We start from the raw sequence: 18,182 nt of genomic DNA on the forward strand, positions 1-18,182 counted from the left end.
GAATGAGATGGTAGAATGTATCATTTCAGACTGCAGTCAAGGAGAGTAATATCTTTGAATGCTCCCCACTAAAACAAAAAACCCTCCCTGCATATAGTAATCTGCTTGCTACGCTAAATCTCTTTCTCTGGTGTACTAGTTTATTACATGCAGGGGCCGACCTATTGAGCGGAGTCCTGCAGGCGTTTCTGGCAGCTCCCATGGAAGCTGCTGCTTGCTCATAACACAGCGCCCATCCAGTTGCTTAAGAGTGCTCTTACACAAATGCCAGAAATGGCACAAATGCAGTTACACAATGGTATGGCCACTGTAAATAATGGCCATAGCATTGCACAACAGTGTGCACACGATTTCTGGCACATGCACAAGAGCGCTCCTGTGCAATTGCACGGGTGCTGTGTTATGAGCAAGCGGCAGCTCACACAGTGCCAAAAACGCCTGCAGGACACTTTGCAGTATGTCAGCCAGGGAGTTTTTCATATGGGGGCACATATGACAATACACAATCACCCATTTGCAATCTGGCGATACAGTACAAAACTACCACATCAGTTTGAGTAATGTGTAGATCAGTTCAAGACAGTTTAGCTGAGATGGACTTTTCTAATCTGACAACAGCTTCTGACCAGTAATAAACATAAAGGCTTAATATGTAAAAACTGGAAAAGATTCACTGATGAATTTTTCCGTCACCCAGTTAACTGTAAAAAAGAAAAAAGAAAAAAGCTCTACTGCTTAGAAATGCACCACTGATGTATGCTTTAAAAAGACACACACCTGCATCTGTGTGAAAATCTGAGCTTTCTGGCACTCTTCCAAGCTGGGGGCAAATGCAGCCATCACATGTTCCTCTGTACCAATCATCTGCACAATCTCTTGGTCACTCTCGACACCCATGGCCTACAAGGGGGAAAGAAACATTTTAAAAGGTAGAAAAAGGAGAGAAAGAATGTTGGCTTTGTGTTAACTCGCTGACATTTGCTTATGCTAATTTGGTATTGTATGTCAGTATTACTTCTAAGCAAAAGCGAGTTCTCTCAGAAAGAGGGCCATCTGGCACTGGTAGCGGCAGCAGCAGCACATACTCAAACTATGGAATGGCAATCTTGATAAGCAGCAGCAGGGAAGACAAATGATGCTTTTGCCAGAATGCTATCAGCACCTCATCTGCACCAGAAACATCATATTGCTTCTTAATAAACACGAATGACCAGCTATATGTACCTGACAAGCGCAGCAAAGGAAGCCAGCTGAAGAGCCACAGGAAAGGAACAGTGCTTTTTCTCCATACACACCCATTCCAAAAAGCTAGGCAGACTTCAAGTCAAACTAAACACAACTGAGAGACACTGAATGTAGCTTCATCACTCTATAATCTCTGCAAATAGCAGCCACAGAGGATCCTCAATGTGGAATGGGAATGCAGGGAGGGGTGAGTCCTTTTCCCCAAGCCATTTTTCCAGGGGAACACACTCCTTCAAGTAAGAAAAACACATTGCACACTATAGCCAACATGGGCACAGCAGAACACAGGCATTAACAACCCATTGGAGTTTCTGTGCAACTTGAAAGGCAGCCTCAAGGGTGTAGTGCAATGGGGCAGCTGTGGAACAACTTAAAACCACTTCTGGGCAGTTGTGCAATGCTGTTCCGCAGCTGCCCCATTGTGCTACACCCTCAGGGCTGCCTGTCAAAATGTGCAACAGCCCCGGAGGGACCCTAATGCTGACATTCTGGCTGTGTGTAATACCAGTCTCTGGTTTTCTTAAAAAGGAGCATTGGTTACTCACTGTGAAGGCTTCTTCTTGCTGGTCGATTTGAGGACATCTCATGTGGGTTTCCTTCCCATGCGATCCAGTAGGTAGGACTATGCTAATTAGACAAAAAAGAGCTTAAATATCCTGGAAAGGAGAACCCTTTCCAGTTAGGAATAGCCAAGTCCAAGGTACAGAAGAAAGCGAGAGATAAAGACAAAGGAAAAAGACCCGTCCAGTAGACGCAGATGGGTGGGATGAGATGTCCTCAAATCCAGCGGCAAGAAGCCTTCACAGTGAGTTACCAATGCTCCTTTCTCTGACGCTAAATGAGGACATCTCATGCGGGACATGCCACAGCTAAGAACCCCAGGTTGGAGCATTTGCATCTACTGGGGTGGAAGAACGTGTTGGAGGACTCATCTGCCAAAGGCTGCTTGAGAAGAGCAATGGAAGTCAAGCTTTTAGTGTGAATGTGGATGGAGAAGTCCAAGTGGCAACTTTGGAGGTTTCTGCCAGCAGAACATTTGTTGAGAAGGCCACCGACATTGCCGCTGACCTGGTAGAGTGTGCCGTGACGTTAAGTGGTATCCGCAAGTTTTGTACTTCGTATGCCAGGGATATACACACCTTGATCCATCTGGCAACAGTAACTGAGGAGATTTTCTGTCCCATTGAAGCAGGTAGACAAACAACAAATCATCAGTGGAGCAGAAGGTAGCCATGAGGGAGAGATAAACCTTGGGTCTCCCCGGTCCTAGTCCAGCATTCTAATCACTACTCCACACTGTTGGAGTAGAGAGGCGCCCTTGAGAAATAGTTTGAGATGTGGATGTGAGTGTAGCCCTTCTGAAGAGGAGACAGACAGGAGATTAGCCAACGAAGCTGCCTGCTGCTTGAATATGTGCACCCCAAGATGCTTCTCAAGGCTCTCTTGAAGAAAATGGAGGAGTTATGGCAGACCACAGTTGTCCCCTGAGAGGGTATTACATCTGTACTACCAAATTAAAACCCACCATGTGGATTGATAAATGTGGTTAGTAGACGCCCACCTAGAAACTAGAATAATGTCCAAAATGTTGGGAGTCTATGTCGGCTCAGGATGTTCCATTCAGTCTCCAGGCGGAAAGCTTGAACCACACAGGATCATGGTGAAGGACAGAGCAATGTTGAAAAGGTCCTGCATCACTGCAAAGAACCACAGGCCCTCCACAGCAAGGTGCAGAATTTCTGCAAACCACGGCCTTCGAGGCCAGTGTGGTGCCACTAGCAATACGTGAGCCTGGAAGATTCGAATCCTGCAGAGCAGTTGGCTGAGGACTGGTACAGGTGAAAATGCATACAGGAGAACTGGAGGCCATGGAGCCAATGGTACGTCCACCGCTTCTGCACCCTCACACAGACAGCAGGAGAAGAACTGGGGAATCTTTGCATTGACTGGCAAGGTAAAGAGGTCCACCTATGGAATGCCCAGGACTTGAGTCATCAGGGCAAAGGTGTGAGAGCTGATGCTCCATTCTGCCAGTTGGATCTCCTTGCTGTTGAGCCAATCTCCAGTGTTGAGTACCCCGCTGACATTCCCCTGCTAACTTGGCAAAGAGGCACCTTTTAATGTGGCGATTCTCTTTATTTAGCAGGGGGAGAGTAACTGGCACTATCCACCCCCAGCACAGTACCTCCAGTGACTGTTGCTGGTGTCTATCTTATGTTTCTTTTTAGATTGTGAGCCCTTTGGGGACCGGGAGCCATCTTATTTATTTATTATTTCTCTGTGTAAACTGCCCTGAGCCATTTTTGAATGGGCGGTATAGAAATCAGATAGATAGATAGATAGATAGATAGATAGATAGATAGATAGATAGATAATGAGCTGTTAGCAAGGCTAGGTGAGATTCCTCCCAGTGAAGTAAGAGTGAGGCTTCCTGATGCAGTGATATGGACCTGGTGCCCCCTTGCCGGTTTACATGTGTTTTCATGGTTATGTTGTCCATCCAGACCAGACCATGCCTATTCTATAGTATTTGTTGAAACAATTGCAGGGCTAGGACTGCAGTTCCAAGCAATTTATACTATGGGCTTGCTCTTGTGGAGTCCACTTCCCTGCATTGAATGTGATAGACATTCAGCTGGATAGATTTGCATCTGTCATGAATATCACCCTGGGGTGGTCCAAGAAAGTCTGACCAGAGGAGAGACATGATGGTTGAGTCCATCAGCTGAAAAAGTGGACCACATGTGGTGGAAGCTTGACCCTAGTGGGTCTCCAACCTGCATTATTGTTCTGATATGGTAGACGAAACCACTGAAGTGTGCGCAGGTGAAAACAGGCCCACTGAACTGCTGCCAGGGATGCCACCATCAGGCCCAGAAGTCTGGCCAGAGTGAGGACCAGCACTGGCCAGAGTGAGGACCAGTAAGGCAGTCGCAGATCAGATGGACAATGTCCTGGATACAGTCCAGAGCAAGAATAAGAAAGTCCCGAGAAGTATCCATTATTATGGCAAATCTGAGTGGAGGGACTGGTTGACTCTTCGTCTGGTTGACCAGGAATCCATGGTCAGATAGCATCTGAAGAATGTTTTTCATATCTAAGCTCCTGGCTGGACTGGATGGGGACCAAATCAGGAGGTCGTCCAAAAAGGTAAAGGCCCGAATGCCTTTCAGCGAAGGTGGGCCACCAGGGGGACCAGGATCTTCATGAAGATTCTGGGCGCTGAGGATAGGCCAAACGGCAGTGCATTGTACTGGTAATGAAGGCCGTCGTATTTGAAATGTAGAAAAGTGCAGCTTGCTGGATGGATTGGGACATTAGGTATGCTTCCATCAAGTCCACAGAGACCAGGAAGTTAAAGTGGTATAATGCCTCTGCAATGGATCTCAGGGTCTCCATCTGGAACTGTCTGTGCTGTCCAAATTTTTTGAGGAATTTCAAGTCCAGTACTGCCTGAAGGGTTCCATCCCTTTTCGTCATGGTGAACGAAAGTGAGTAAACCCCCTTGCCCCTTTGATGAAGAGGTGATTCGTGCTCCTGGCAGAACGGTCTGAGGCTGCAGTGGTGGTGGTGAAGGCCCCAATAATGGCAGTGCTGCTGGCACAGCGGTGGTGGTGGTGGTCCAAAGCCCCCGAGGGACCTTCCAGCAGATCCATGCCTCCTCCCTCGTAGTCGGGCACCGGTAAGGACCAAGTGGTCGCTGGGCCTGCAGCAGAAGAGCGGGTCATGACCGATTGTTGCTGGGGGGAAACGCTGAAGTCCTCTTCTTTTATTATTTATTTATTATTATTATTATTTTCTTCCCCTTGGGGAGCAGCACGTGGCAAATCCTGCCTGTTCAGTGCTCCATAAGGAGGAGGGGGAGAAAGAAAGAAAGAAAGAAAGAAAGAAAGAAAGAAAGAAAGAAAGAAAGAAAGAAAGAAAGAAAGAAAGAAAGAAAGGAGAACAGAAAAAAGAGTAAAGGGTGGGGTCTTGTTTTTTTAGCAGGTGAAAAAAGGTAACTCTAAGAAGAGAGGCAAGGGAAAAGAAAAGAAAAAACAAAAATCAAAAGAGAAAGTAAAGCTTTCTGAAAGAAAAGATGCCTCTGGAGCTGGATACAGGACTATAGCTCTTTTTTGTGTAATTAGCATAGTCTTGCTTACTGGAGCACGTGGGAAGGATACCCATTTTGGTATCCTCATGAGATATCCTCATCCAGCAGCAGAGAAGGGCAGTGCATACATGTGAGGTCCACTGGGGAAATTGCAGGGGGTTGACCCTCCTTCACCCAGCCCTGACCGTGATAGCTCCCCTTCAGCCTCTAATTGCAAAAGGTTTAGATGCACAGAGATGCATTCAAGCATTACAGTATCATGTCTAGTTTGGCCCCAAAATGGTTTTCTGATGTTCTGGTCTGCCAAGAAACTCCCACCTTTCTGCTACAGAACTCCTGAACAGTTCAGAGGGTTCTCGGGACTGTTTTAGGAAACACACACTCCATTCAAAAACCATCTCTTCCTGTGTGGACCAAAAGCACATGCCAGAATACACCCGACATTTCCCTGCAGCGACACCTTGCAAGAAAATCAGTAGTAGTGGACAAACTATCTTTCAGGGAAGTTATCAACTCACAGCAGGGGGGGGGCACCCAATAAGCTTCCACTGAGTTCCATGGTTCACTGGCACACAGTTGAAAAACCACTTATCACGTTTACAGATAACACTATAAACATTTACCTAGTTTATAGCATAGCCCGCCCATGCCAGCTCACCACCGGCATCTCTAAGGTGTTTCACTGAAGGCTACCAGCATCTGTTATTGGCTGTCACTCAGGAGAAAGGGGATTTGGTGCCCTGACTGGAGGGTATGACACAGCACAGGTGCTAACTCTGCAGGCACGAAGCTACTGAGTGGCTAAAGAGGAGACAACTCAATTCATCGATATAATGTCCTCTGCAGGGTGCTGCCAGCAGTTCGACAGCAGTGTGCCTACCCAGGGCAAAGTTAACAACCTTTCCCCTCCCACCTTTTCTGGTAAGAATGCCAGTTCTCCCTCAGTGTTCTCTGCAACAGGGATTCCAAGATGTTGTTGACTACAGCTCCCATTATCCCCAGTTGCAATGACCTTTGGCTGGGGATGATGCAAGTTGTATGTATGTATGTATGTATGTATGTATGACATTTATAAACCACCCCATCCAGAGGCTCTGGGCAGTGTACAAGAAGAAGAAGTTCTAGTCAACAACTTCTGAGAACCCCTGTATTGGGAACACCAGTTCCCATCCACAATGCACTGCACTCAATGGTAGACACTGGTAGCCTCTCCAGTAAATTGTGTATAAGCTGCCACTCTCTTTTCAGTACATTAAAAAGAAAAGGCACAGAAGATGGTTTCACACAAAATCCCAAATTAAAAGCCATTTTATGGGGTTTCCCCCCACCTATTCTTAAGCACCTTGTTATACTTTACACTGTAAAAAACAGGCTTCCTTAAGAAAGGACTTAACAGATTTGGTGGGGGGATCTCTCTCTCTCCACACTGAAAGTAAAATGTTGCAACGTGCAAGCCAACAGGTTTTTGCGAATACCAGACAGTGCTAAAGCTCCTCCTTTCACACATTTGCTTGGAGTCCTGCCATATCAAGAAACAGGATATCCTCTTACTAAATCTCCTTTTGGCAAAGCAATATGCTTCTCAGAAGTTGGGAGGATGAAAACTTATGCTTGCATTCATGTTGCTCTTTAAGATGTGCATTTTTAAAATAAAAAATGAGACCCTGCTGAATAATTCCTTGGGGTATGCTATGTACTCTGGTTCACACTGTAAATGGGCAATGCACCCCACATAAAGAACATTTGCTTTAAAATGTATTAAATATCTTCCTTGACTGCATCTTACATATCACTTTTTAGGTGAATCTCCAAAAGTGGTTTTCATAAAAGCATGAAAACAAGAAGCACCAATAAAAACCTATACAACAAAGAGTAACAAAAAGACTCTAAGACCTTGATCTCCACAAGTTCCGCTCTTTAAACAGTTCATCTGATAGGCTGTGTCTATCTGCCCCCACCACCACTACCACAAGATGGCTCCAGGGAGCTCTGAGGGAGGGAGAGGCCACCTCAGCTCCAATACATATGCATGTATTTAGAATATTTAAATCCCACCTCTCAATCACACACCACCTTAAGTGGCGCAGTGGGAAAATGCTTGACTAACAAGCAGAAGGTTGCCGGTTTGAATCCCCACTGGTATGTTTCCCATACTATGTTTCCCATACTATGGGAAACACCTGTATCAGGCAGCAGCGATACAGGAAGATGTTGAAAGGCATCATCGCATACTGCGTGGGAGGAGGCAATGGTAAACCCCTCTTGTATTCTAACAAAAGAAACATACAGGGATCTGTGGGCGCCAGGAGTCTCAATAACACACATACAACCTATTAAAAATCAAAAACAGGAGAAAGAAAGTACCAGCAAAAGATTAAAGGGGGTGGGGGGAGACAATAACCAACAACAACACTCTTAACATGTCAAAGTGTTAACATGCCAGCAACAGAAAATACACACATGGGGGCTCCTAACCGCCATCAAACGTCAGCATAACACAACAACATTTTTAAACAGTGTCTGAAAACCATCTAGCAGGGTGCTCAGCCAATGGGCAGAGTGATCCATACACAGTGAATACATTCCCAGATGACAGACATACTGGCATGACACCTCTGGCAGCTATGGTACTTTAGGAAAAGGGAACCAAGGGCAAGGAAGCCTGTCTGCATGTATCTGCTAACTGTACAACTATAAGTCCTTGCTCCAGAGAGCCAAAATCTAAAGACTGTTTCACATTATGCTATACATATACACACTGGCCCGCATACCATGCAGTGTGCCAGAGGTGGTTTCTGCACGGCGCTGCTGCGCACATTAAAACAAAAACCACGCACACACGCAAGAGTGCTGTTCTGCAAATGCCTAACATGACTCAAATGCGCAACACTAAGACCATTCATTCCAAAGGCTGTAATGTTACACAACTGTGTTTGTGCAATTTTAGGCATATGCCAAACAGCGCTCTTGCATAACTCAGTCAATTTTTTTTGCCAGAAGTGCAGGCAGCGTGGAAACCATCTGCAGGACACTGTGCTGTATGTGAGTTGCTCAGTGTACTGTGTTGCATCTGAAACAGTTATACACCTGTGGCATTCCTTTCCACACACAAATGCAGTGGAACAGACACAAGGTGCCTCTTCCAGTGTATATACCATCACATTTGATGGTATGCAAACCATTTTACATATAGCATATAAACCATATGCTATATGTAAAATATACAGTAAAAAATGTAAAGTTGTGCCCTCAAGTCGGTGTTGACTCCTGGCGACCACAGGGCCCTGTGGTTGTCTTTGGCAGAATACAGGAGGGATTAACCATTGCCTCCTCCCACGCAGTGTGAGATGATGCCTTTCAGCACCTTCCTATATCCCTGCTGCCCGATACCAGCAGGGATTTGAACCAGCAACCTCTTGCTCGTTAGGCAAGTCATTTTCCCACTGCGCCATTAGGTGGCTTATATGTAAAATATAGCAACACATAAATAGCTCTATTTGTTTATATGTTATGAGCTACTTCAACTGGCTTACATTCAATAAGAATTATTCAAGGGAGGAGTATTCGGAATGACAAGTTGGAAGAGAGACAGGCACTGCACCTGATTAGCTTTCAAGCAGCTGATTTGCCAATGTGATAACCTACTAATAAAAAAAAATGGGGCTCCAGGCAAGACAGTGAATTCCAGAGCTCTTCATACTTAATCGTATCCAACCAGAAGCCCCACAAAGGAGCAGACATTTTCAGCAACCATCATAGCTTGCTCTAATTCACATAGCACAACTGCTAATAAATCCTTGATTTATTATCAATGTAATGTTAGGTGCCAAAATGTCTCTGGTGCTACTCGAGAAGTTATTTTACTGCCAATTTCATGCTCATTGCTTTTTAAAGCAGATGTACAGTTACACAGACAAACCCCAGAGATGGTTAAAGAGCTCGATCATCCGCCTCTGGCTTTATATCCTCAAGCACAGTGCCCCATTTAGGGATCTGTGAGTGAGACATGTTATCCATCTACTTTGGAAGGACCTCTGGTCTCATTTCCAGAACTTCGATGAATACCCCTCCATCTCAGAAATCACACATATTTATTTTATTACAACTCAAGACACTATGATTTTAAGGACTTCTAGAAACGGGTGAATCCTCAAGAATGCACTCAGGTCCTTCCAAAGTGATAGGAGAAATGGTCTGAGTGAGATATAGGAAGCCATGTTTTCCCGAGCTTATCTTGGGGAGACGAACGGACGAAGGGCTCAAGCATACAGAAACAACGCATCATCACCCAGGTTTATTCAGGACTCAAACTGGTCTTCAGCCAGCGATAATAATTTCTAAAAAGAAAATGCAGAAATGGCTTCCCTGAACTCCTCTCACACAGGTGGTTGGACAAAAGAGAGGGGTGGGGGTTGCAGCTCAGAGCACCTGCTTTGCACACAGAAGAGCCCAGGTTCAGGCCCCGGCAACTCCAAGCAAGGCTGCGAAATATCTGTATCTGAGGTGTAGCCAATACTGAGTCAGATGTCTGACTCAGTAAAGGCAGCTTCATACCTATTACAGGCCTTTGATTTACAGAAAAGACCCAGTTACAATCCCAGCAGGATTAAGACAGTAGTACTTAGAGGTTTACATGGCTGTGTAAAACCATACTATAATTTATTGCCTGTTAGGAAAGCATGTGGACCAACGGCGAGACAATGTACTGTACTCAGTTACATACAGTGCTGCTGGCTGAGTTAAGCGGAAGGTGGTGGTAACAGCCATTATGTAAACCATCACTTCCCAATACAGTATGCCTAGTATAAGGTCGTTTTGGAACACGGTAATGTGAATAGCTGCTTATTCTCAGTGAGGATTTGCACTTGAAACATGCAGTAATAATAACTAAGGCCTTATGTTGTTTTTAGAGTGCTATCTAATGGTGCAGAGGGGAAGTAACTTGCTTAAGGAGCAAAAGGTTGCTGGTTCGAATCCCCGCTGGTATGTTTCCCAGACTACGGGAAACACCTATATTGGGCAGCAGCGATATAGCAAGATGCTAAAAGGCATCATCTCATACTGTGCGGGAGATGGCAATGGTAAACCCCTCCTGTAGTCTACAAAAGAAAACCACGTGGCTCTGTGATCGCCTGGATTCAAGACCGACTTGATGACACAACTTTACTTTACTTAGAATGTTACTAGTGCAATACAAGTTTTTAAAAACCCACCGCATAAATGAATATGTTACTTCATGACATACTTTTGTGTTGCCACTGCCTTGATTTTGTAGTACAGCCCAGCTCTTTGCACTTTCAAGAAGTATAGAAAAGAACAGTTAAATTCTTTGTTAGGATATTTAAGATACAACATTCCTTGATCAGGAACAGCCAGAAACCATGGCTGACATTCTCACTAATGATGGACACATTCAGCCAGAAAAAGAAAGAACATATGAACCACTATTAGCCCCACTTCTGAAGTATGGTTGCTTGGGTGGAGGGGTCGGTGGGTTTCTGCCAATCCCTGTGCAACCTGGAATTAGGTCCCTGAGGGCTGCATGACCCTCAAAGACCTACGTATTTCCAAGTCACATGAAGTGCTTCCGGGGGAAGGGAGGTTTGGTGAAATTTGGCCCCTCCCACCACATGAGCATCAACACTTCAGAAGTCGGGCTATTAGCGCTGCATGTGTGTTTCTTCTGGATGCACTGGAGCACTGTTACAGAGGATATTAACCAATGACTTTTCTGTGCTGACATTAAAAACATATTAGTCAGACTATGACACAGCATCCCATGGCTTGGGGTTAGAAGCACAAGCTAGTGCAAACTTAGGCTTCCATGTTCCCCATTTTGCTTAATGCATGAAAGGAGGAAACTGAAATGTTCCTTTCCTGATTCATCCAAGTTCAGGAAACTGTGGTTTGTTTATAAGCCACTATCTGACCTGTTAACAAGCGAGGCAGTAGACCAGATGTGTCCCTTTGGTTAAAAACCCTGCCAACTTGGCAAAGAGGCACCTTTTAACGTGGTGATTCTCTTTATTTAGCAGGGGGAGAGTAACTGGCCCTATTCACTCCCAGCACAGTATCTCCAGTGACTGTTGCTGGTGTCTATCTTATGTTTCTTTTTAGATTGTGAGCCCTTTGGGGACAGGGAGCCATCTTATTTTATGTATTATTTCTCTGTGTAAACTGCCCTGAGCCATATTTGGAAGGGCGGTATAGAAATAGAATAAATAAATAAAAGAATAATAACAAAAAGCAGATGCAAGGGGCGGGGGCTAGCTCAGCTTAGGACCACTGCATGTGTGGTCTCCCTGCACCAATTTTCTGCTGAAAATCTCCTCCTGAAACAGCGACTTGTCCTCAAGTGGCTATGAGCAACCAGTACCCAGGTCACCAGGACAATTTTCTGCAGGAAAAGAGTGCGGGGGAGGGGGGTTGGGGAACTGTTAATGAACAAAATTAAGCTTCCCTTTATGCAGCAGTCCTGAGCCGTACTACTCCACCACCACGGCTGCTTTTTTGCACGCACGCACACAAATACACTTCTCATTTACCTCTGTTAAAGCTCATCTCTTAAATGAGGGGTTTGATGTACCATTAAACATAACATGTTGCTTGGTCCCGAGATAATGTCCCATTAATGTAAGATGTTGTTTAGTCCTAAGATATCCTGCATTAAATCCCTTAATGGCACAAAAGTAGAATTTAACTTTTACGAACACATGGGTGGAAATGTAGTCACAGGCCTAACACATAGCATTTAAAGCAGCTCAGGCATGTAGGGGTGGTTTAGAGGAAGGACCTGGCAAAACAAAGCTTGATTGTTGGTTATCAGGACGTAACTGGTGATTCAACTCTTACAAAACACACCCATAAAACCTTAATCTCTACAAATGTTTTATTGGAACAGAGATGTGGTAACAGCCAAAAAAGAGACCCCCAACGATTGTATTTCACAGCATACCATTCTGATGTCATGAGCAAGTGCTGCCCTCCTCTGGCAAAGCTTCTCCAATCTATTTAAGTTGTTATTTGGCCTGTGCTGCTCTACATTGTTCAGCTAAATATCAAACCAAAACCAGGGAACCAGCCACTGGACCAAGTTAATATTCTAGCCAAAAGCTACCTGTCTTGTTTGGGGAAGATTCCAATTCAATCTGAGAAGAAGATTCTTTTAAAAATAATAGTTTAATTTTAAAAACGGTTTTATGGTCACATGAAGCATTTGCAGTGTTTAACCTCTTCACCCCAGATATCAATTTTTTTAATGCTTTCTCTCCCCCACTCTTTCCCTTCCACAGCATTTCCCCCTCCATCAGCCTCTCGTCTATCTTTTTCTTGTTCTCTTAACATTTAGACAAAAAAGAAAACGGCAATTGTGCCAGTGGTGAGATCCAGGATAGGTTGAAGTATAACTCACCAATTCAAAGCCAATGAATAAAGGTTACAGATGCTACAATGTATAAACCACAACTAAGACAAAAGTGTGCATATGCAAGTACACACACATATAGACACACCCTGATAATACTGGTTTTCCTCTATAGGCTATTATAAGTGCTTATATGGAGATTGTTCTTTAAAATATTACCTTAAAAATGATTGCAATTGGAATATCTTCAGACAGGGTGTTATGTTTCAGGTAAAATCTTCCTTGCTTCACAGTTATATTAGTTCTGCTCTTCTTTTCATGAGTGGAGCTACACATTTGTAAGAATAGAGATTAGTCTGTCACAATTTTTATGAATCTTCAAACTTCAATCAGTAAGAGCAAAAAAACAACACAACCCCCCCCCCCCCGCAAAAAAAACACAAAAAACTGCAGAATAGGAATGTACAGAACATTTTGCTGGTGAAATGTTTCGACAAGGAACAGGCCGTTTTGAGCTCGAAAGAGAACACCCATTAACTAAAGGGCCTGTTTTGAGCTCAGAGCAGAACCACCTCCATTTTGAGCGAAACATTCTGAGTGCCATTTTGGAGGTCTGTTTTTCCTTGCTGATTGTTTTTGTGTCACTGGCTTCTAATTGGCTTTTGATCTCCTTGCTTCTTTGGCTTGTTAGCATAGAAATCAAGTGTTGTCATGGGCAACTGTGCCCCCATTGGCTGGGGGGAGGGAGGGGAAACACAAAAGGAGGGAGTTCCAAATTCAAAATGTATTCAAAGGGACTGGGAGGCAGAGAAAGAGCCGTTATACTGTGTCTCTTTTGAAGAAGAGGATATATCAGGACAGGAGGAAGGAAGAATGGTTTGATTCTGTGGTTTCTTTTCTTAGCACTGAGTACAATATGCTGTGCTATTGCTGCTATAACTATCTGGTTTTGCTGGATCTCAGATTGACAAAGAACTTGGACCTGCCTTGAACCATCCTTGAGTTGTGGTTTGTTTTGTTTGTGAGATAGTGTTGTGGGGAGAAATGGACAGTGGAAGCGCTCTCTCTCTCTATATATATAATATTTCTTGATGATTGCCATCTCTGGCCTTGAGATTAACTTGTGTGTCTGCTCTGCAATCTGCATTGCAAGGTGTAAGTCAAAATGTGGCTGAAGTTGCTCTAGTTGAGCTTATGGCTATGCTTGCTGCCAAGTAAGGGTGCTGCTGTGGCAGCAGTTGCAAAGCGTAAGGAGTCATAATTGTGTGTGAGAGAACAACTTGTGCCAGTTATGTTACTGCAACACAGGCATTGTAGCTGACAGTGGATTCTTTTTTTGGCCATTTTTGGACTGTGTTTGAAATGTGTGTTCTGTGTTGGGAGGGACAGATTCCCTTTTGCTGTGTGCTTCTACAGTGTTTTTCAAGGCAGGGTTGCAAAATGCATTACAGTCTGTGCGTGCAGCATGTTCTGGCCATAAGGAACAACTGGGAACTCAAAACACCCCACTGTTCCCCATGGGTAGCTTTAGGGACACCAAAGTGGGTTGGGTGGCAGGTCATGATGGATGCTACCTACCACCCAACCCACAAAAGAAATGGGGAAGTGGGCGATTTTAAACAAATGTTTAACTTTTCCCCCAAACCCCCATAGCATCCTATGGCCTTTGACAAGGTCTACACTGCTAGAGATGAAAAATAAGTGTCGACCTTGCAATGCTTTCAGTATATTATCATGTTTTTATTGTCCTGACCATCAGGTCTACAGCAGCCAAATTTGCAATGGTGTTTTAAAAGCAAAAACTACCATAAAATTTTATCAATGTTTTTAGAGGAATGGGAATGGAAATTGGCAGCATGTTCTCAAAGGTTACTCCATGAAGAGAATACAACAATTTGTTCATTGTTACCCTAACCTTACCCTAACCTGATACTCTGTGCAAAAAAGAAAAGAAAAAAAGAAATACATTCTGTGAAATTTTACCCTAATAGTTTGGGGATAGGGATAAAGAAGGGGTGATAACACACAGAAAGTTGTAAATACAACAATTGTTGTAATCCTGTTTTCCATCTTTAGCAGGGTAGATGCTGCCAAAAATCACTATGAGCATTTGTCCCCTGAGATGGTATCAATGGCCAGAATTTGTGGGCCTGGCTCATGGACTGATAGGGGAGTCTGCTCTTTAAAAGTGAAAGTGGAACCCCGCCAGGCTATCACAGAAAACCACACGTCTGTGGTTACTCAAAAATACTTTTACCTGGTAACAGATGCGCCAACTGTCCCCTTTCTGTCTGCTTCCACAATGATTCTGTTTTTTGATAATTGCTCTTGAATAAGGATTACCTTCTCTACACCTTTGACAATGAAGTAGCCACCTATCAATTGGAAAATGAAAAGTCTATTTTGACATCTGTTTTACTCAGTTCTAGAAATGTACCCACTGGATTCTACATGCCTTTGAAGGACATTTTTGTTGTTGTTAAACACAAATACAAACAGTATTAAGTGAGGGAGTCTTTTATTCCAATTGAAACTTTTACACCGTGAAGAGATCCCAATAAACCCAAGACAACATTTTACCACTTGCATCTCCTACCTCAGAAATACTTGGGAGCTGGACACCACAAGGACCATACAGTGTGCAGCTACCATTGGTGTCACTCTGTTCCTCAATGGGAGATTTTGTGACTGCTTTGAGCACTGCAGAAACTTCATTCATAAAGACCCTCTAATATGCTTTGAGACTTAAAAGTCCTCATTCCATAATCCATAGATTATAGTCCTCAATCTATAATCCAAGCCCAACCATTGTGAGATTCCACTGAATAACATACTAAAAAGATCACAACTCAACCCCAAAACGATCAAAGGCTTTCAGAAGTTAAGTGTGTTACCTGGATCTAAAGGGCATTCATTCAGCTTTCCAAATTCAGCTGGCGTTTTTCCAGTAAGAACACAGTTGGAACTGCGCAGCATTATTGGCATTCTGTAAGGAGCCAAAAATTAAGAATTAAACTGGTGGACCAGGCCCATCTGTGCTAGCACTTCGTCCTAAACAGTGGTCAAGCAGGTGTTGTTGAGAAGCTCACAAGAATGGTAATGACGGAGACAAATTATAATGCTTGAAAGGTATTTATATGTTGTCAGCCAGGGGAAAGATAGGAGCCAGTAAACGAGGGGCAAACCGCCCAGAGATGTTTTGGGCGGTAATAAAATTTTGGGCGGTATAAAAATATGTTAATTAAATACATACATACATACACACACACACACACATGGTCTCTACCTGGCTCTACACAGTAATGCATGAAAGGTGCACACCATATGGATATGAGTTCAGTGTGCCAGTGGAAGTGGATATGGCTCACTTGTGGCCATGGAGAGTTCCACAGTTGCATCATGGCTATGCTGTGCACAGAGATGGCATCATACAACGGGTTTGGCTGAAAGAAATCCCTAGCTTCCCTCACTTTCCCTTCTCAGTGATTTTAAGCATCTCATTATTTGTGCAGAGCAAGATTTATATTTTTTTTTGGTTAATTATTTTCATTTTCTTGTGCCCAAAAGCCTAGTTTGGAATAATTTTCTTTATTTTAAGAAATGCTATCTTCTCAATGCAGTCAGCTACTCAGCTGTCCTAATTCTTCTAACCAAGTCCCCTGAGATAGCATGCTTATTTCCTTGCTAGAGATAAGTAGCTTTGTGTGTCAATCATTTAAATCAGCAATATAATTAACCTAATTTCTCAGTTACTGATTTCAGAAGCCTCAGCCACTTTGCGTTGAGAAACCAGACAGTGTGTACAAATGCCGTACAGCTATCTCAGGGTCACAAAGTAGAGAATGCACCAGGTAACAGTCTTTATGAAAAACCTATCGTTACCCACCATGATACTGTATAGCTACCAAATTTAAATTACTTGAGCAGGAAGTTGGTTTTATGAAAGAAGAAGGGTGGGTGCACACTGCAAGTCAACACCTACCTTCCGGAGAACAGATAACCAACTGTACTGCTACATAATGGTATGTTCCTGAACCACCAATAACAGTTTAATCACACTCTCACACCTGACTATAAACTCATATCAGCCTCCCCTCTGCCTCCAATATAGCACTTACATTTATAGCAATAGCACTTACATTTATATACCGCTCTATAGCCGGAGCTCTCTAAGCGGTTTACAATGATTTAGCATATTGCCCCCAACATTCTGGGTACTCATTTTACCGACCTCGGAAGGATGGAAGGCTGAGTCAACCTTGAGCCCCTGGTCAGGATCAAACTTGTAACCTTTTGTTTACAGGGCGGCAGTTTTACCACTGCGCCACCAGGGGCTCCTTACACAGGTGCTCTCTGCTCACATGGAAATGAATAATGAGGAGATTCTCACGATCGGCAAAAAGCGGGCTAAGGGAGCCTAGCCTGCTTTTGGCCGACCGTCTGCTGCCATGGGAGCCGCACGGCTCCGGGCAGCAAACCTCCCAAAGTACCCCTCCCCTTAGCCGAGGTTAACAGAGCAAGCACTCAGTTAACCTCGTCTTTCTGATTGTGTACTGCTGCTGCGCAGCTCCGCACCGCAGCAACACACAAGGAGACCCCCGCCAGGAGGCTGAAACAAGCCCCCCGGCCCTGGGGGTCTCTCCAGGATGCCCCGCGTGCTCACGCAGGGCATCCTGGAACTTCTGGGGGCCGTGCGGCCCCCAATCCCCGCAGCCCCCACCGGCTCCGTGACAGAGCCAGCAGTCGTGTGGGTGGTCAATCCAGTCATCCAGGGCTGCCAACGGTGCCCGTCTGCAGGGAGAGTGGGCTAAGCCCGCTCTCCCCACAAACCCTCTTAAGGCGGGTCTCGCTGATCGCGAGACTCGCCTCAATATCTTACACCAGAACTGCAGACATTTTGCAAAACTTAGGCACCAGTTTGGAGGGGAGTAGGGTGAAGATGGAGACTTGAATGTGCCTAGTGAGAGGAGGGATTCTGTTCATGCTGATGTGGTTCTGATCTCTTCCCCCATCACCTCCCAGGCAGAAGTATGGAGAACAGCAATGCAGCAATGAAATGAGACAGTACAGTCATTGTCAGCGAGAATGGCTTTGTACTCACTCCAACCTCAACTTTCTCCCTATTTTGAGTAGTGGATTCTCACATCCATTACTTCTCCATCAAGACTTACAATACTGATTACACCCAGGGCTTTGCAGATCACTGAATATAAATGGACATTGCATCACAGCTGTGCCTGGTGGATCACACCCTTTGATTAAGAGCAATATAAGCCACTTTTGCAGAATCAGAAATTTCAGATGTGTCCAGATGTTATTAAATTAGGTGTGCTGTAGCCAGGAAGGGGGGGGGGGGGGCGGATCGAAGCACATTGGCTATTCCCTCAGTTTACACCAGGGGTGGGCAAACCCGGCCCTCCAGTTGCTGTTGAACTACAACTCCCAAAATCCCCAGCCACAATAAATTGTGTCTGGGGATGC

The 18,182-nt window shown here is 44.5% G+C and overlaps 1 protein-coding gene across 2 annotated transcripts in view; it reads right to left on the reverse strand.

Annotated features, from left to right (window-relative positions):
* The window catches only part of POLR3B (RNA polymerase III subunit B), a 107,580-nt gene that overhangs the window by 77,092 nt on the left and 12,306 nt on the right, over positions 1 to 18,182 (reverse strand). For both annotated transcript variants that reach the window (XM_053256143.1, XM_053256144.1), the window contains exons 7-10: positions 15,596 to 15,687; positions 14,959 to 15,076; positions 12,921 to 13,029; positions 778 to 900 (exon numbers count right to left, since the gene is read on the reverse strand). In XM_053256143.1, coding sequence (XP_053112118.1) covers positions 778 to 900; positions 12,921 to 13,029; positions 14,959 to 15,076; positions 15,596 to 15,687 — 442 coding nt within the window. The remainder of the gene's footprint in view (positions 1 to 777; positions 901 to 12,920; positions 13,030 to 14,958; positions 15,077 to 15,595; positions 15,688 to 18,182) is intronic.

The sequence above is a fragment of the Hemicordylus capensis genome, chromosome 5 (assembly GCF_027244095.1).
Source record: "Hemicordylus capensis ecotype Gifberg chromosome 5, rHemCap1.1.pri, whole genome shotgun sequence".
Taxonomy (NCBI): Eukaryota; Metazoa; Chordata; class Lepidosauria; order Squamata; family Cordylidae; genus Hemicordylus; species Hemicordylus capensis.